At 32.1% G+C, this 21,026-nt stretch overlaps 1 protein-coding gene across 2 annotated transcripts in view; it reads left to right on the forward strand.

The window, feature by feature from the left end:
• Positions 1 to 21,026, forward strand: part of LOC134708028 (PAN2-PAN3 deadenylation complex catalytic subunit PAN2-like) — a 281,367-nt gene that overhangs the window by 177,397 nt on the left and 82,944 nt on the right. For both annotated transcript variants that reach the window (XM_063568271.1, XM_063568270.1), the window contains exon 21: positions 945 to 1,145. In XM_063568271.1, the coding sequence (XP_063424341.1) occupies positions 945 to 1,145 (201 nt within the window). The remainder of the gene's footprint in view (positions 1 to 944; positions 1,146 to 21,026) is intronic.

The raw sequence follows: 21,026 nt of genomic DNA on the forward strand, positions 1-21,026 counted from the left end.
TTGCCCCAACTGTTCAGGGTTCGACCTCTGCTGTTGTATAAAGCTGCGCCCTGCAGAGCATCAGGTCTTTATTAGTGATAGATATCAGAAAATCAAGCAGCAAGATATTCTGTATCTGTCGTAATGGAGTTGATTAACAGTTGGCCATTTTTTATAGGACCACCAAAAAATTTGGGGCTAGTATAAGGCTATGATGTTATCGTCTTCGTTGTCATTATACGAAAAACACATTTGGTTTCAGGACAATTATATAAACTCAAGTGAAAGTAAATGGTTCTCTATGAAATTTTACAAGAAGGTTCAATACCACAAAAGTCAGGTTGGGATTGATTTTGGGGGGTATGGTACCAACAGTTTAGGAATTTAAGGGCCCAAAAGGGTCCAAAAACAAGCATTTTTGTAGTTTCCAGACTATAACTTGTGTATTTAGTGTTCAGATCTCTTTAAAATTGTACCAGAAGGTTCCATGGTTCTACCGAAAAAGGAGGGCAGGGATTGAGTAATTACCCCAAAAGTATGAAAGGGGTGGGGTCATATTTTTTTTCATCAAAATTTTTGGAAAGTTACAAGAAGAAATTTTCAATTGTATTGCGCAATAGATTTTTAAGATCTTTAATCATATTTATTATGTGTCCGAGACCTATATTATGTCCAAAAAAAATATTACAATCCAAATTCAGACAGTATCAATCTTGATAATTGTGTCTAAACTTGCCCCAATTGTTCAGGGTTTGACTTCTGCAGTTGAATCAGGGAAGTATTTTATTGTGTTTTTGAAAATATTACATACCAATCGGGATAAATACAGAAGTATGCTGCAGTTGTCTGAAAACCTCTAGTAAATAAACCTATAAAATTCAACAACATCCTTGATTACTGCAAGGAAATGCTTTATTCTAATTAAATTTATGATAGAAATATCTTTGTTTTATTAATATTTTCAGTCATTCAGGCCGAAGTATGAAGATCCCAGTGTTAAGTATTATGATCTTTATGCTACAGTTGGTCACATCAAGGACCAAAAGAATGGAAACACAGTCGTCAGTCAAATCTTTGTTGGGGAGACATTTCACCAACGGAAGGAAGGTGTTACATGTACTCAGTGGTATTTGATGAATGATTTCTCTATCACACCTATTGAAAAGGTGAGGTTATTTTACAAATGTAGTCAGTATAATTTCCACATACCTGCCAACTATCACGATTAAGGTGTAAACTACACGATGTTCAGATTCCAAGACCATGATCATTATTTAAAATGGTCTAGAACATGTTTTTGTGAAATTCTACAATAGAAAAAATTGTTGGTTCCTTACTGTTAATTTCCCAATTAAGATAATCATGATAAGCCAACTAAAATCTTTTGTTTCTCATGATTGTTGGGCATTTCAAACGTGGAAAGTTATAACTTGTTTTGAACTTTTAGTTGTATTCATCAATGCATTGTTGTGTGTGGTCAAGTTTGAATTTTTGTAGTGTTACTTGTACCATTCTATAGTTTTGCCCTTTACAATTGAAAAACTGCTGGATTTTTCGTTTCTGTTCTCTAACTTAAGTTTGCTTTAACTTAATGCTATGAAATTTATACACAATGCTTATAACCTCAAAAAACAGATCGAGTTTGAATTCTTGTGGCGTGACTTTTAACATCCGTTTTCTAACGTAAGTTTGCATCAACCAAATGTTATGAGACATATAGTAATAACTTTATTGCAAAAAAACATGAAACCCTGACGGGTTAAAATGCAAACATAGTACAATGTATACACAAGTGACAAGAAACATAACTATACATGATAAATGTTTTTTAAAAAGTGATATACACAATAGATATAGGAAGATGTGGTGTGAGTGCCAATGAGACAGCTCTCCATCTAAATAACATTTTATAAAAGTAAACCATTATAGGTCAATGTACGGACTTCAACACGGAGCCTTAGCTCACACCGAACAACAACCTATAAAGGGCCCCAAAATTACTAGTGTAAAACCATTCAAATGGGGAAACCAACGGTCTAATCTATATAAAAAACGAGAAAAACGTATAAATTACATAAACAAACAACAACTATGTTCCAGATTCCTGACTAGGGACAGTTGCAAACATTTGCAGCGGGATTAACAATGCTTATTACCACATAACTCAGATCAAATGCAAATTGAATAGCGTAATTCTTGTAGTTCATGAGTTATGTCACTTTAAAACTTGATATGCAAGCAGGGGCATCACATTCCCCATTTCTTTTAATTTATGTTTTTTGCTATATATAAAAAAAGAAATCAACATCAGGAAATAAATGCTATATAGAGACAAGAATTTGGGCAAGTGATCAGATTGACGCTTTAATGCATGCAAGTACCTTTTGTCAATCATGTTATTAAATTATCAAATACTTGAAAGAACTGACATTTATTTTTGTACCCTGTCAATGCATTGTAGGACTGAACCGAAGAGAAACAATACACCTCTACATGCAAATCTTTACCAATTGTCTAACCCTGCTCACATTCCAGTAGCTACTGCACTAGTGCAGAACTTTTGTCACATCTTGTGAGACCTACATACAATATAGAACTATCATAGGTGGGTCTGCTCCTAGGGTCATATTTGCCAGTCATTTTCTTGACTGAAAGCTACTTTTTCCATCACTTGGTATCAGTTGTTGTTGTCTGTCTGGTGTAAACTATTTCAAACATCTTCTCCACTGAAACTATTGAAATGATTCCTACCAAACTTTAGCTGATTGATCCTTAGGGTATCTATAATAATGTTTGTGTTTCAGTTTAATGACTATTGTTTCTTCTATAAACTTGGCTGCCATGGCTAAAAATAAAACATAGGGGTAAAATGCAGTTTTTAACTAATATCTAAAACACTTAAGCATTTAGAGCAAATCTGGTATGAGTTAAAATTGTCATGAAATTTTCAGATGAATCTTAATTGTTGGGTTAATGCCACTTAATTGGTAATTTTAAGGAAATTTTGAAGTTTTTATTTATTATCTTGAATATTATTAATGATAAAAATAAACTGTAAACAACAAAAATGTTCAGCAAAGTAAGAACTACAAAAAAGTTTATATGACATCAATTTCAGCAAATCTTAGGCTGAATGAGTTTCAGAATATCTAGTGTAAATTTTGTATTGTATTTCCTTGTACGTCAAGAAACATAGCCACTATAACTAAAATTGAACATGGGGGTAGGTCAAATGCATGTTTTTCACTTTTGAAGAAAATATGACAGATACAAAGAACATTAAAATAGAAAATTAATATCAATTGAAAAGAAAAATTATCATTGTGGAAATATCTTTAGCAAAAAAAAAGACGTGAGTGATTCAGGCTCTTGAGAGCCTCGTGTTTTTGTTCTACTTATGTTTATTTATATACACCTCGCCAAAAGTTAAGCAACACCTGATAATTTTCAAGAATCATTTTTAGCTCACCTGGCCTAAAAGGCCAAGTGAGCTTTTCTCATCATTTTGGCGTCCAGCGTCGTTAACTTTTACAAAAATCTTCTCCTCTGAAACTACTGGTCCAAATTTAACCAATCTTAGCCACAATCATCATTGGGGTATCTAGTTTAAAAAACGTGTCTGATGACCTGTCCAACCAACCAAGATGGCCATCATGGCTAAAAATAGAACATAGGGGTAAAATGTAGATTTTGACTTATAACTCTGAAACCGAAGCATTTAGAGCAAACCTGACATGGGGTGAAACTATTTAACATGTCTAGATCTAGCTGCCCTGAAATTTTCAGACAAATTCGACAATCGGTTGTTGGGTTGCTGTCCCTGAATTGGCATTTTTAAGGAAATTTTGCTGTATTTGGTTAATATCTTGAATACTATTATAGATAGAGATAAACTGTAAACAGCAGTAATGATTAGCAAAGTAAGATCTACAAATAAGTCAACATGACCAAAATGGTCAGTTGACTCCTTAACCCTTTCCTCCATTGACATTTGTTTTGTACATACTCAATTCGCATAGGATTTTTTCAATAAAAAAAAATTATCAGGTTTAAAGTATCAATGCGTAGCAAAAAAGAATATTTCATCAATGAAATTCCAGTCAGATATTCTCTTTAAATATCCTTTTTATATTGGGTCTGATACAGATTTTTTATAGGTAAGACGTTTCAACTAAGGCACTACACAGGCGTCATTATGGATTAAAGGGGGTGGTGTCAAAAAGCGTCATTATGGAGGAAAGGGTTAAGGAGTTATTGCCCTTTATAGTCATTTTTTACCAATTTTACGTAAACTTTTGTAATCTTTTACAATCTTCCCCTCTGAAACTACTGGGCCAAATTTTAACCATACTTGGTCACAATCATCATTGAGGTGTCTAGTTTTTGAAATTGTGTGTGGTGACCCAGCCAACCAACCAAGATGGCCACCATGGCTAAACATAGAACATAGGGGTAAAATGAAGATTTTGGCTTATAACTCTGAAACCAAAGTATTTAGAGCAAATCAGACATGGGTTAAATTGTTTATCAAGTAAAGATCTATCTGCCCTGAAATTTTCAGATGAATCGAACAACTGGTTGTTGGGTCGCTGCCCCTGAATTGGTAATTTTTGGAAAGATTTTTGGACAATCGGTTGTTGGGATTTTCTAAATCTTTACTAAGGCACTGGCCTCCCTAACAATACAACAGGTTAGCTACTGTTACTAAATGTATTCACACTGAAATATAGTTCCCTATGTTTCTCATATATGTGCAAATAATACACATACAAACTGAAGACATTGGTATATTATTGAAGCAGTTTATTTAAGAATGTATGTCATAAAGGTGTTTTGATGTGCTAGCTTTTCTTTTAAACATTTTGATTAGGTAATTGGGTATTGATACAATGCTAGTATGATTGACAACTGTCATTATCACTACACAATCAGAGACAAGGTAGAGCTTTAATTACAATGCCCTTAAGACTTAATATACAATTATTTGACCTCATAATTGAATACACAAATGTATATATTATATATATAAGGATGATAGATTTATTTTTTGCCAATTACTTTTGATCTACATTACATAAAGTGATTCTGTAAATTACATCTGAAAGACAAATGATTAATGGATTAACAAGATCTTGGGGAAAAAAAAGAAATTTGAATATAACTATGAATGTATAAAAGGTATTCAAGTAAGGCCTATAATTTACTTGATAAATTTCCAATAATCATCTGTAATTAATCAACAATTAAGGCCGTTTTTAACCGGATTTTTGTGACCAAAATGTCGGTTATTAAATTGGGGATGCTCGGCGGGCGGGCGGCAGGGCAGCGGGTCAGTCGGGCGGGCGGCAATAAAATGTTGTCCGTGCATTAACTCAAGAACCGTTCAACCAAAGCTTTTAAAATTTTAATATGTTGTTACTGACAACTAAATGAAGGTCAAGTTCAATAATGGCCATTTTGACTTTTACCGTTCAGGAGTTATGGTTCTTGAAAGATTGAAAAATAGCGTTTCCAGTCGTGTCCGTGCATTTACGCATGAACATTTCTACCAAAGCTTCCCAAATTTTAATATGTTGTTACTGGTGACAAAATGGAGGTCAAGTTCTATAATGACAATTTTGACTTTTACCGTTCAGGAGTTATGGTTCTTGAAAGATTGAAAAATGGCGTTTCCAGTCGTGTCCGTGCATTTACGCATGAACTGTTCTACCAAAGCTCCCCAAATTTTAATATGTTGTTACTGGTGACAAAATGGAGGTCAAATTTAATAATGACGATTTTGACTTTTACCGTTCAGGAGTTATGGTTCATGAAAGATTGAAAAATTGTGTTTCCAGTCGTGTCCGTACATTTTCTCATGAACCATTCAACCAAAGCTTTTCAAATTTTAATATGTTGTTACTGATGACAAAATAGAGGTCAAGTTCAATAATGATGATTTTGACTTTTACCTTTCAGGAGTTATGGTTCTTGAAAGATCGTAAAATGGTGTTTCCATTCACGTTGTTGCATTTACTCACAAACCATTCAATCTAAGCTTTTCAAATTTTAACATGTTGATACTGATGACAAAATAGAGGTCAAATTTGATATTGACAATTTTACCCCTGCGAAATGATTATGAATAGTTCATGAATGTTCATGGATGATTCATGAATGATTCATGAACATAATTCATGAATTGTTCATAAAAGATTCATGAACAGTTAATGAACTAGACATGAACTACAAATGGACAAGCACGTTCATGAACCAGTGAATAATGAACTATTCATGAACAGAAAGTGTTCATGAACTCTTTGGTTCATTAAAGTTCATGAACAAAAATAGTTCTTGAACTTTTATTATTCATGAATTGTTCATGATTTTATAGTTCATGAACACGCTTGTCCATTTGTAGTTCATGTCCTGTTCATGTATAGTTCATGAATTTTTTATGAATGATTCATGAATTTGTTCATGAACCATACCAGTCCATGAATCATTCATGAACACATGAACAACTGTGTTTATGAACTGTTCATTAGTAATTTAATTCATGAACATTGTTTGTCCACTTGTAGTGCATGAACTGTTCATCTAAAGTTCATGAAATAATTAAAAAGGATTTTTTTGAATTTTCATTTTTTGTGTTATAATCATAAGTAAACTTCTCTTCCTGTCTGTAATTAAAATTGCTGTATCAGGACTTCCAACTTGAAATGCTAAATAACACCTTGGTGCAGTTGTTCTGCTTGAAATTCTTCACAGTTGAACAGATCTTTTAATCAATAAATGCATCTGAGTTTCCCCCTGCAAAATCAAAAATCACTCCACAAAGAATCAAAAGTCCTTGATATTTGTTTTTATAAATAAACACTCAAGATTGAACAGTTTCTAACAGGTATAATACAATGTAATAATTTAATTTAATAAATGTTGTTTTTATTAAAATATCAATAGAGTAAGATTAATAACATGAATATCACTTCAGCCTTTTCATGACATTTCAAATAATGTACCTACCCCCCTTTTTCCCCTTTTAATTTACCCACACACAATCATAAGAGTGGCTGAAGCATGAATTATTTTTACCTTGAAATACAATATATTGTACAAATCTATCAGTTATTCCTGAATGGAAATCATTAAACTAACACTGTAAAATGTAAAGGCTACTTTCTGGTGTTTTATATTTATTTTAATTAATCAATAATTATTATAAAATGCTTCAACAAATAGTTATTCAGCAAAAAAATATAATCAAAATATATATAATTTACTTATCTGATAACAAATTTGCTTTGTTTTGACAGCTATATTACTTCACTCCTCATCAAACATCTACATTTGTATTGTAAGCGTCAAAAACATCATTTTGCTGACGTCATTATGACGTTTTTCTATTCCCAGTCACTTGTAATCATTTGTCTACATTGTAATCTTTTGTCAAAGTCATTGAAGCGTTTTACAATAGGTAAACATAATTCATTAATAATGATAATTATTGACACCAGTCTGCAATGTTTGGGAAAGAATGAATTGTCATTAATCTGTGCTTTTTTTCCAAGTTCCTCTATGTGCCTTATGATGGTTAAGAAAGGCACATGTTTGAACTTTGAGAGACAATCAGAAATTACATCTTTAGAAGAAAGAAATTAAGTTTACCAAATTTGTCATGATTGTAAAAACGAAACATGAGAAACATCTCCAGCTCAAAGTAAGTTACAAAACTTCAAAGTTAGTCCCAAATTTTGTATGACTCTAAAAATGTAACACTCTTCTGGCGTAGTATGAAAAAAAGAAAAAGGTGCTGAGCTAATTTCTGTTGTTAAATGATTTTTTTTTAATGATTATTTTATTTTCTTTAATTTACCACAAAAAAGAGAGATATTTTATTTTTTCATAATTTATTTTTTTCTCCAACTTTTTATCTTTCTCCCAGCCTTCCTCTCCTTTCTCCTACCCCCTTTCTCCTTTCTCCTACACCCTTCCTCCCTGTCTCCCTTACCCCTGTCCTCCCCCTCATACATGTATTTACACTTTTGCTATTCAACTGAATTTTGTCTCAAAATGATCTCAAGATCTGTAAATGAATAAACTGGAGGTCATGCTAAAAGCACTTTAATTGTGATGTCATGATACAATGTAATGGATGTCAAATTTTATGAGAACTTGTATGACAGTCAAATTTATGATTTTTTTTTAAACTTTATGTATTCATTTATTCATTAAAAGTTCATAAAATGTTCATGAACATGTGTTATGAACAATTTATGAACATTATGAACTGACTTACAGTTCATTAAAGTTCAGAAAATATTCATGAACTGCATTTTATGAACTATTCATGAACTAAATTCATGAACGAAACTTAATGAACTCATTATGAACAGTCATGCATTGTTCATGAACATTCATGAACAGTTCATGGTGGTTCATCAGTTCATGAATTTCATCTCGCAGGGGAAACTTTCACCAATCATCAGTAATGGTTCTTGTGATATTGCCAGGACACAAATAAATGCTAATAAATCCGGTTTGCTGTCGTTGTGACAGCCTCTTGTTATTTAATAAGTTGGTTTACAGACATCAGCCTAAAAAACTTAGGGTAGGAGGAGGGGAAAAAAATTAATTTAAACTAGATCTTTCCAGTTTTGTTTTTTTTACTTGGTTTACGGATTTCAGCAACAAAAAAATAGGGTAGGAGGTGAATAAATATTAATTTAAACTTGATTGAAAATACTTATTTATAGTTCTGTAAAACTTGGAAAGCCTTTTGATAATACCTTTTATTCAGCATCTTTTGTAGATTTTATGGAATTAATAAATGCGACAACAAAAACACATCACATAGAACAAGTCAATATTAAAAGACAAAGGCAAACCTAAGAGCATATTGCATGTCAACACCTATAAGGACAGAGCATATCAGACAGTATTTAAAAGTATAAACAGAAATTTACTGTCAGGAGCCTGTAATTCAGTGGTTTAATATTGTTTGTTGCTGTGTTACATATTTGTTGATTTTTAAGAACATGTTTTTAGCTCACCTGGCCCGAAGGGCCAAGTGAGCTTTTCTCATCACTTGGCGTCCGTCATCCGTCGTCGTTAACTTTTACAAAAATCTTCTCCTCTGAAACTACTGGGCCAAATTAAACCAAACTTGGCCACAATCATCATTGGGGTATCTAGTTTAAAAAATGTGTGGCGTGACCCGCCAAACCAACCAAGATGGCCGCCATGGCTAAAAATAGAACATAGGGGTAAAATGCAGTTTTTGGCTTATAACTCAAAAACCAAAGCATTTAGAGCAAATCTGACATGGGGTAAAATTGTTTATCAGGTCAAGATCTATCTGCCCTGAAATTTTCAGATGAATCGGACAACCCGTTGTTGGGTTGCTGCCCCTGAATTGGTAATTTTAGGGAAATTTTGCTGTTTTTGGTTATTTTCTTGAATATTATTATCGATAGAGATAAACTGTAAACAGCAATAATGTTCAGCAAAGTAAGATCTACAAATAAGTCAACATAACCAAAATGGTCAATTGACCCCTTTAGGAGTTATTGCCCTTTATAGTCAATTTTTAACCATTTTTAGCTCACCTGGCCCGAAGGGCCAAGTGAGCTTTTCTCATCACTTGGCGTCCGTCGTCCGTCGTCGTTAACTTTTACAAAATTCTTCTCCTCTGAAACTACTGGGCCAAATCAAACCAAACTTGGCCACAATCATCATTGGGGTATCTAGTTTAAAAAATGTGTGGCGTGACCCGGTCAACCAACCAAGATGGCCGCCACGGCTAAAAATAGAACATAGGGGTAAAATGCAGTTTTTGGCTTATAACTCAAAAACCAAAGCATTTAGAGCAAATCTGACATGGGGTAAAAATGTTTATCAGGTCAAGATCTATCTGCCCTGAAATTTTCAGATGAATCGGGCAATCGGTTGTTGGGTTGCTGCCCCTGAATTGGTAATTTTGAAGAAATTTTGCTGTTTTTGGTTATTATCTTGAATATTATTATAGTTAGAGATAAACTTTAAACAGCAATAATGTTCAGCAAAGTAAAATCTACAAATAAGTCAGCATGACCAAAATGGTCAGTTGACCCGTTTAGGAGTTATTGCCCTTTATAGTCAATTTTTAACCATTTTTCGTTAATTAAAGTTATCTTTAACAAAAATCTTCTCCTCTGAAACTACTTGGCCAAATTAATCAAAACTTGGCCACAATCATCTTTGGGGTATTCAGTTTAAAAAATGTGTGGCGTCACCTGGTCAACCAACCAAGATGGCCGCCACGGCTAAAAATAGAACAAAGGGGTAAAATGCAGTTTTTGGCTTATAAATCAAAAACCAAAGCATTTTGAGGAAATCTGACATGGGATAAAAATGTTTATCAGGTCAAGATCTATCTGCCCTGAAATTTTCAGATGAATCGGGCAATCGGTTGTTGGGTTGCTGCCCCTGAATTGGTAATTTTGAGGAAATTTTGCTGTTTTTGGTTATTATCTTGAATATTATTATAGATAGAGATAAACTGTAAACAGCAATAATGTTCAGCAAAGTAAGATCTACAAATAAGTCAACATGACCAAAATGGTCAGTTGACCCGTTTAGGAGTTATTGCCCTTTATAGTCAATTTTTAACCATTTTTCGTAAATTAAAGTAATCTTTTACAAAAATCTTCTCCTCTGAAACTACTGGGCCAAATTAATCCAAACTTGGCCACAATCATCTTTGGGGTATCTAGTTTAAAAAATGTGTGGCGTGACCTGGTCAACCAACCAAGATGGCCGCCACCGCTAAAAATAGAACATAGGGGTAAAATGCAGTTTTTGGCTTATAACTCAAAAACCAAAGCATTTTGAGGAAATCTGACATGGGGTAAAAATGTTTATCAGGTCAAGATCTATCTGCCCTGAAATTTTCAGATGAATCGGTCAATCGGTTGTTGGGTTGCTGCCCCTGAATTGGTAATTTTGAGGAAATTTTGCTGTTTTTAGCTCACCTGGCCCAAAGGGCCAAGTGAGCTTTTCTCATCACTTGGCGTCCGGCGTTAGCTTTTACAAAAATCTTCTCCTCTGAAACTACTGGGCCAAATCAAACCAAACTTGGCCACAATCATCATTGGGGTATCTAGTTTAAAAAATGTGTGGCGTGACCCGGTCAACCAACCAAGATGGCCGCCACGGCTAAAAATAGAACATAGGGGTAAAATGCAGTTTTTGGCTTATAACTCAAAAACCAAAGCATTTAGAGCAAATCTGACATGGGGTAAAAATGTTTATCAGGTCAAGATCTATCTGCCCTGAAATTTTCAGATGAATCGGTCAATCGGTTGTTGGGTTGCTGCCCCTGAATTGGTAATTTTGAAGAAAGTTTGCTGTTTTTGGTTATTATCTTGAATATTATTATAGTTAGAGATAAACTGTAAACAGCAATAATGTTCAGCAAAGTAAGATCTACAAATAAGTCAACATGACCAAAATGGTCAGTTGACCCGTTTAGGAGTTATTGCCCTTTATAGTCAATTTTTAACCATTTTTCGTTAATTAAAGTAATCTTTTACAAAAATCTTCTCCTCTGAAACTACTTGGCCAAATTAATCCAAACTTGGCCACAATCATCTTTGGGGTATCTAGTTTAAAAAATGTGTGGCGTGACCTGGTCAACCAACCAAGATGGCCGCCACCGCTAAAAATAGAACAAAGGGGTAAAATGCAGTTTTTGGCTTATAACTCAAAAACCAAAGCATTTTTAGGGAAATCTGACATGGGATAAAAATGTTTATCAGGTCAAGATCTATCTGCTCTAAAATTTTCAGATGAATCCGTCAATCGGTTGTTGGGTTGCTGCCCCTGAATTGGTAATTTTGAGGAAATTTTGCTGTTTTTGGTTATTATCTTGAATATTATTATAGATAGAGATAAATTGTAAACAGCAATAATGTTCAGCAAAGTAAGATCTACAAATAAGTCAACATGACCAAAATGGTCAGTTGACCCCTTTAGGAGTTATTGCCCTTTATAGTCAATCTTTAACCATTTTTCATAAATCTAAGTAATCTTTTACAAAATCTCCACTGAAACTACTAGGCCACAATCATCTTTGGGGTATCTAGTTTGAAAAATGTGTCCGATGACCTGGCCATTCAACCAAGATGGCCGCCACAGCTAAAAATAGAACATAGGGGTAAAATGCAGTTTTTTGCTTGTAACTATGAAACCAAAGCATCTAGAGCAAATCTGACAAGAAGTTAAATTGTTAATCAAGTCAATATCTATCTGCCCTGAATTTTTCAGATGAATTGGATAACTGGTTGTTGGGTTGCTGCCCTCCAATTGGTAATTTTAAAGAAATTTTGCCGTTTTTGGTTATCTTGAATACTATTATAGATAGCGATAAACTGTAAACAGCAATAATGTTCAGCAAAGTAAGATCTACAAATAAGTCAACATGACCTAAATGGTCAATTGACCCCTTAAGGAGTTATTGCCCTTTATAGTCAATTTTTAACAATTTTCATTAATTTGGTAAATTTATGTAAATTTTTACCAAATATAGTTCTCTGTTACTAATGGGCAAAGTTCATGATAGATATAATTGTAAGAAGCAAAATCGTTCAGTAAAGTAAGAACTTCAAACACATCACCATCACCAAAATACAATTTTGTCATGAATCCATTTGTGTCCTTTGTTTAATATGCACATAGACCAAGGTGAGCGACACAGGCTCTTTAGAGCCTCTAGTTGGTTATTATCTTGAATATTATTATAGATAGAGATAAATTGTAAACAGCAATAATGTTCAGCAAAGTAAGATCTACAAATAAGTCAACATGACCAAAATGGTCAGTTGACCCCTTTAGGAGTTATTGCCCTTTATAGTCAATCTTTAACCATTTTTCATAAATCTAAGTAATCTTTTACAAAATCTCCACTGAAACTACTAGGCCACAATCATCTTTGGGGTATCTAGTTTGAAAAATGTGTCCGATGACCTGGCCATTCAACCAAGATGGCCGCCACAGCTAAAAATAGAACATAGGGGTAAAATGCAGTTTTTTGCTTATAACTATGAAACCAAAGCATCTAGAGCAAATCTGACAAGAAGTTAAATTGTTAATCAAGTCAATATCTATCTGCCCTGAATTTTTCAGATGAATTGGACAACTGGTTGTTGGGTTGCTGCCCTCCAATTGGTAATTTTTAAAGAAATTTTGCCGTTTTTGGTTATCTTGAATACTATTATAGATAGCGATAAACTGTAAACAGCAATAATGTTCAGCAAAGTAAGATCTACAAATAAGTCAACATGACCTAAATGGTCAATTGACCCCTTAAGGAGTTATGGCCCTTTATAGTCAATTTTTAACAATTTTCATTAATTTGGTAAATTTATGTAAATTTTTACCAAATATAGTTCTCTGTTACTAATGGGCAAAGTTCATGATAGATATAATTGTAAGAAGCAAAATCGTTCAGTAAAGTAAGAACTTCAAACACATCACCATCACCAAAATACAATTTTGTCATGAATCCATTTGTGTCCTTTGTTTAATATGCACATAGACCAAGGTGAGCGACAGGCTCTTTAGAGCCTCTAGTTTGTAAATCTTAGTAATCTTTTACAAAAATCTTCTCCTCTGAAACTACCAAGCCAAATTAAAATAACTTGGCCACAATCAGCATTGGGGTATTTAGTTTAAAAAATGTGTGGCGTGACCCGGTCAACCAACCAAGATGGCCGCCACGGCTAAAAATAGAACATAGGGGTAAAATGCAGCTTTTGGCTTATAACTCAAAAACCAAAGCATTTAGAGCAAATCTGACAGGGAGTAAAATTGTTTATCAGTTCAAGATCTATCTGCCCTCAAATTTTCAGATGAATTGGACAACACGTTGTTGGGTTGCTGCCCCTGAATTGGTAATTTTAGGGAAATTTTGCTGTTTTTCGTTATTATCTTGAATATTATTATAGATAGAGATAAACTGTAAACAGAAATAATGTTCATCAAAGTAAGATCTACAAATAAGTCAACATGATCAAAATGGTCAGTTGACCCCTTTATGAGTTATTGCTCTTTACAGTCAATTTTTAACCATTTTACGTAAATCTTAGTAATCTTTTACAAAAATCTTCTCCTCTAAAACTACCAGGATAAATTAAAACAAACTTGGTCGCAATCATTATTGGGGTACCTAGTTTAAAAAATGTGTGGCATGACCTAGCCAACCAACCCACATGGCCGCCATGGCTAAAAATAGAACATAGGGGTAAAATGCAGTTTTTGGCTAAAACTCAAAAACCAAAGCATTTAAAGCAAATCTGACAGGGAGTAAAATTGTTTATCAGGTCAAGATCAATCTGCCATGAAATTTGCAGATGGATTGGACAACCTGCTGTTAGGTTGCTGCCCCTGAATTAGTCATTTTAAGGAAATTTTGCTGTTTTTTGTTATTATCTTGAATATTATTATAGATAGAGATAAACTTTAAACAGCAACAATGTACAGCAAAGTAAGACCCAAAAATAAGTTAACATGACCAAAATGGTCAATTGACCCCTTCAGGAGTTATTATCCTTTATAGTGCATTTTTAACAATTTTCATAAAATTTGTAAATTTTAACTAACATTTTCGACTAAAACTTTTAGGCCAAGTTCAATATAGATAGAAATAATTGTAAGCAACAAGAATGTTCAGTAAAGTAAGATGTACAAACACATCACCATCACCAAAACACAATTTTGTCATGAATTCAAATGCATCCTTTGTTTAATATTCACATAGACCAAGGTGAGCGACACAGGCTCTTTGGAGCCTCTAGTTTACATTAATTAGGCTGTTTGTTTTCTCGCGTGAATTGTTTTACATTTGTCATTTTGGGGCCTTTTATAGCTGACTATGCGGTATGGGCTTTGCTCATTGAAGAAGGCTGTACAGTGATCTATAGTTATTAATTTCTGTGTCATTTGGTCTCTTATGAAAAATCATCTCACTGGCAAACACACCACATCTTTTTTATATGTATCAACCCTATAAACATACATCTGACAGACAAAGATTTGTATTAAGTGAAAATATGCAATTGATGAAAGCGGTATACATGTTTTTAGCTCACCTGGCCCGAAGGGCCAAGTGAGCTCATGCCATCACTTGGCGTCCGTTGTCGTCTGTCGTCGTAAACTATTTCAAGAATCTTCTCCTCTGAAACTACTAGGCCAAATACTTCCAAAATTTAAATGAATGATCCTTCGGGTATCTAGTTTATAAATTGTATCAGAAGTTTTAGTCTATCAACAAACATGGTCGCCATTGCTAAAAATTAGTGTTGTCAAATCGTACACCTTTCCCTAACCGGTTACTCGGATAATCGTTCAACTGATTAACCGGTTAACCGGTAATTTAAGTTGGTGTTTGAAAGCCTTATAAATAGAACCCTACACATAGATATAAGATGTGGTATGAGTGTCTATTTGACAACCTTTCATCTAAGTCATAAATACGCTTTTAGAATTGAAGTTTTTCCTGTAGCATTATACGGCTTGTCGGTGAGGATTCCTGGCGAAGTTTGACTTTTAATAATCAAATACACCGTATCAACTATAGCGTTTGTACCAATTTCAGATTAAAAAATTTAAAAAAATCTTAATCTCGTAGAATTGAATATGTCATATGTCTGAAAACATTTTATTCTTTCCTTTTCTCTTGTTGTCTCCGAAAATAATGGGATGTGTTTCAATTTGAAATGATTTATTATAAAAAAGAAGATGTGGTATGTTTGCCAATGATACAATTCTTCACAAGAGACAAAAATGACACAGAAATGAACAACTATAGGTCATTGTGCAAGCTGTACGACCTGTTTCTTCACTGTGTTTGCTTTTTTCTTTAAGGATGTTACTCATACTTTCATGTATACATTGAGTACATTCACATTAGTTTGCATTTTACAATTTTTGAATTTAAAGTCAGACTAACCCTTGCACTACGGAGGTTGCACATTTACATGTAGGTTTACACAATACTAGACCACAAACGAAATAATGAAGTAATTAGTAAAATTAAATCTCATTACTGATTTAAAGTTACTGTTAAAAAAACATGTTTACTAATTATGTTTCTTAAAGATCCTGTCCCGAACTCTAATTAATTTTATGTTTTTAGAATTAACAATAGCAATCAATATACTGGACAATTGATCTTTCAAAATAATTACCACGACGACAATTTTTAAATAAAACATAACTCTTTAATGATTTTATTTTCAACAAATCTATCGAAATGAAAAAAGTCCGGTTAACCGGTTAGCGTTTTTGGTATTGGGTATTCGGTCGTTCGACCAATTAACCGGTTAACCGTTGACAACACTACTAAAAATAGAACATAGGGGTCAAATGCAGTTTTTGGCTTATATCTCAAAAACGAAAGCATTTAGAGCAAATCTGACGTGTGGTAAAAATGTTCATCTGGTCAAGATCTATCAGCTCTAAAATTTTCAGATGAATCAAACAACCCATTGTTGGGTTGCTGCCCCTGAATTGGTAATTTTAAGGAAATCTTGCAGTTTTTGGTCATTATCTTGAATATAATTATAGATAAAGATAAACTGTAAACAGCAAAAATGATCAGCAAAGTAAGATCTACAAATAAGTTAATATGACCAAAATTGTCAATTGACCCCTTAAGGGGTTATTGTCCTTTAATGCCAATTTTTCACAATTTGTTCATCATATTTGCTAACTTTAAAAATTCTTCTCCTCTAAACTACTCAACCAAATTCAACTAAAGTTCAACTGAATGATCAGTAGGGTGTATAAAATAAAGTTTGTGTTTTATTTTCTATTTCGTGAAAAAACGTGGCTGTCATGGCTAAAAATAGAACACAGGGTAAAATGCAGTTTTCGGCTTATATCTCAAAAACTCCAGCATTTAGAGCAAATAAGACAGGAAGTTAAAGTATTTATTAGGTCAAGGTCTACCTGTCCTGAAATTTTCAGCCGAATTGGGTAACTGGTTTTTCAGGTATAATGCCCCTGAATTGATGATTTTAAAGAAATTTTGCAGTTTTTGGTTATTATCTTGAATATTATTATAGATACAGATAGACTGTTAATAGCAAAAATGTTAAGCAAAGTAAGATCTACAAGGAAGTCAATTTGACCAATATTGTGATATATAATTATATAGTTATTTCATAATACATATATTGATATTAAATTTTTCAATAACAGTCTAAAATTAAAAAAATAGTTATGCTAATTGGTCTAAATTTTCTACTAGATCATACTGTATACATATATGACATACATATCTTTTATCACTCTGGATTAGAATACCGGAATATGCTGATAAGGTTAATGATTGATTGCATCAGCCCTCTCCTCTAGCCACATGCATCACTCCCTATACAATGATGTTGAACATGAGAGGTACCAGGAGAGGCCACCAGAGATCATTAACAGATAACATGTTGGTCAGTCACATAATAAATGTCAACCTAAGTCAAGGGGAGATAATTCAAATACAATCAAACAAAAACTAGTATATCAATATATATATAACAATAGCAATAAACATAGATAGTACAGTACTTGCAACCTTAGGCGTTACTGTTTGACGTGAACTTGACTGATCGGTGAATGATCGGTGACGGATGTTTGACTGATCGATGACTGATCGGTGATCGGTGACCCATAGGATCCGTCAGATAAGTCAAATAACCTATGTGGGAGTTACCGTGACAACGGTCATCGATCGATCAGTAAATCAAATTTATGCACGGATCGGACGGATACGTATATATTTCAAATTCTTATGTAAACCGAACTCAACAGTGTTTACGATCCATGAACGCAGACCTCGACGAAGACACCATAATTTACACGTTAATTTGGTTGCAATAAAAAAGTAAAAATAGTATAACAGTTATATTAGATTCTTAATTAAAGCGTTAAATTGTTTCTGTTGATTAATAGTTTTGTATTAAATATTGTAAACATTAGAAACATATATAATATTTAATATGTCTCAGTTAACATAAACTTCTACCTACGAGAATGCCGATAATCCGCAATTGAAGTTTTGAACTTTTTATAGTTTAGAAATGGTCGCTTTTCATAAAATTAAAAGAATGTCAGATACATCATATTTAAATTTCATCCGCATTGTTTAAAACTACCAAAACAAATCTATTTATTTAAAAAATGACACTGTTTCATTTGAAATCAGTTATTTCCAACAACTCGAGATAAATATTCTCATTAGAATTGAGATATACAAAGAATTAAGATACTTAAACTATTATTTTGTGGAATAAGAATGCAGTTATTTAATATTTTGATAAAAATTATCAACCGCAATATTATTTCAGTACTTTTTGTTCATCAGGATTGGTTGTTCTTCATAAATTATGTTTACTTTAGGGAAAAGGATATCAAATTTATGTACGCGTTGCGTAAAATGCAAATTTTTCTTCTCATATTTGAAAATATTGTAACTTCAATTTCAATATGTTGCTATAAATTCTTTTTATTGACAAATTTTGTATAAAATTTGAATATTTGAAGAAGAAGTATCTTTTTACTTTTAATTTTGTTGAACCAGAATGCAATCATTTCTTCATTTGAATGGAAATTATTGACCACAATTTGATTTTTTCACTGTATAAAGTTTAAAATTAATGGTTTGTTCATAAAGTTTAAAGAATGTCAAAGAAATCATACAAAATATATTCACATAGTTTAAAATATCCAAAATTGTTTTTCTTTTTATTGAATAAGCCTACGTTAATGAAAAAAATATTTAATTTTAGTACGCATTGCCTAAAATGCAAATATTTCTTCATTTTACTAAAAATTATTGACCGCCATTGGATTTTTGTACTTTTTATAGATTACAATAGGTTTTATTTCATGAAATTAAAAGAGTGTCAGAGAAATCATACTAAAATTTTATTCGCATTGTTTAAAATAACCAAAATTCTTCTTCTTTTTATTAAAAATGATGCTATTTTATTTGAAATCAGTCATTTTTACCATCTTGAGACAAGTCATCTAATCAGAATTGAGATATACTGAGAATTTAAATACTTAAACTTTTATTTTTGTTGAATAAGAATGCAGTTGTTGATTTTTTTTTAGACAAATTATTAACCGTGATATCATTTGAGTACTTTTTGTCCATCAGAATTGACTGTTCTTCATAAAATATGCCTACGTTAAGGGAAAAAATTCACTTTTGTACGTCTTGCCTAAAATGCAAATATTTCTTCATTTTACTAAAAATTATTGACCGCCATTGGATTTTTTGTACTTTTTATAGATTAGAATAGTTTTTTTCAAGAAATAAAAAGAGTGTCAGAGAAATCATACTAAAATTTTATTCGCATTGTTTAAAATAACTAAAATTATTCTTCTTTTTATTAAAAATGATGCTATTTTATTTGAAATCAGTCATTTTTACCATCTTGAGACAAGTCATCTAATCAGAATTGAGATATACTGAGAATTTAAATACTTTAACTTTTATTTTTGTTGAATAAGAATGCAGTTGTTGATTTTTTTTTAGACAAATTATTAACCGTGATATCATTTGAGTTCTTTTTGTCCATCAGAATTGACTGTTCTTCATAAAATATGCCTACGTTAAGGAAAAAAATAAAAAATTTTGTACGTCTTGCCTAAAATGCAAATATTTCTTCATTTTACTAACAATTATTGACCGCCATTGGATTTTTTTACATTTTATAGATTAAAATAGGTTTTATTTCATGAAATTAAAAGAGTGTCAGAGAAATCATACTAAAATTTTATTCGCATTGTTTAAAATAACCAAAATTCTTCTTCTTTTTATTAGTAATGATGCTATTTTATTTGAAATCAGTCATTTTTACCATCTTGAGACAAGTCATCTAATCAGAATTGAGATATACTGAGAATTTAAATACTTAAACTTTTATTTTTTGTTGAATAAGAATGCAGTTGTTGATTTTTTTTGATACAAATTATTAACCGTCATATGATTTGAGTACTTTTTGTACATCAAGATTGGCTGTTCTTCATAAAATATGCTTACTTTAAGGAAAAAAATATTAAATTTTTGTACGCGTTGCCTAAAATGCAAATATTTTACTAAAAATTATTGACCCCCATTGGATTTTTTGTACTTTTTATAGATTAGAATAGTTTTTTTCATGAAATTAAAAGAGTGTCAGAGAAATCATACTAATATTTTATTCACAATGTTAAAAATAACCAAAATTAGTCTTCTTTTTATTAGTAATGATGCTATTTTATTTGAAATCAGTTATTTTCCCATCTTGAGACAAGTCTTCTAATCAGAATTGAGATATAATGAGAATTAAAATACTTAAACTTTTATTTTTGTAGAATAAGAATGCAGTTATTGATTTATTTTGATACACATTATTAACCGTCATATCATTTGAGTACTTTTTGTCCATCAGAATTGACTGTTCTTCATAAAATATGCCTACGTACCTTAGGAAAAAAATATTCAATTTTTGTACGCGTTGCCTAAAATGCAAATATTTTACTAAAAATTATTGACCGCCATTGGATTTTTTGTACTTTTTATAGATAAGAATAGTTTTTTTCATGAAATTAAAAGAGTGTCAGAGAAATCATACTAATATTTTATTCACAATCATGTTAAAAATAACCAAAATTAGTCTTCTTTTTATTAGTAATGATGCTATTTTATTTGAAATCAGTTATTTTTACCATCTTGAGACAAGTCTTCTAATCAGAATTGAGATATAATGAGAATTAAAATACTTAAACTTTTATTTTTGTGGAATAAGAATGCAGTTATTGATTTATTTTGATACAAATTATTAACCGTGATATCATTTGAGTACTTTTTGTCCATCAGAATTGACTGTTCTTCATAAAATATGCCTACGTTAAGGAAAAAAATAAAAAAAATTGTACGTCTTGCCTAAAATGCAAATATTTCTTCATTTTACTAACAATTATTGACCGCCATTGGATTTTTTTTACATTTTATAGATTAAAATAGGTTTTATTTCATGAAATTA

This window comes from Mytilus trossulus, chromosome 2 (assembly GCF_036588685.1).
Source record: "Mytilus trossulus isolate FHL-02 chromosome 2, PNRI_Mtr1.1.1.hap1, whole genome shotgun sequence".
NCBI classification, from domain to species: domain Eukaryota; kingdom Metazoa; phylum Mollusca; class Bivalvia; order Mytilida; family Mytilidae; genus Mytilus; species Mytilus trossulus.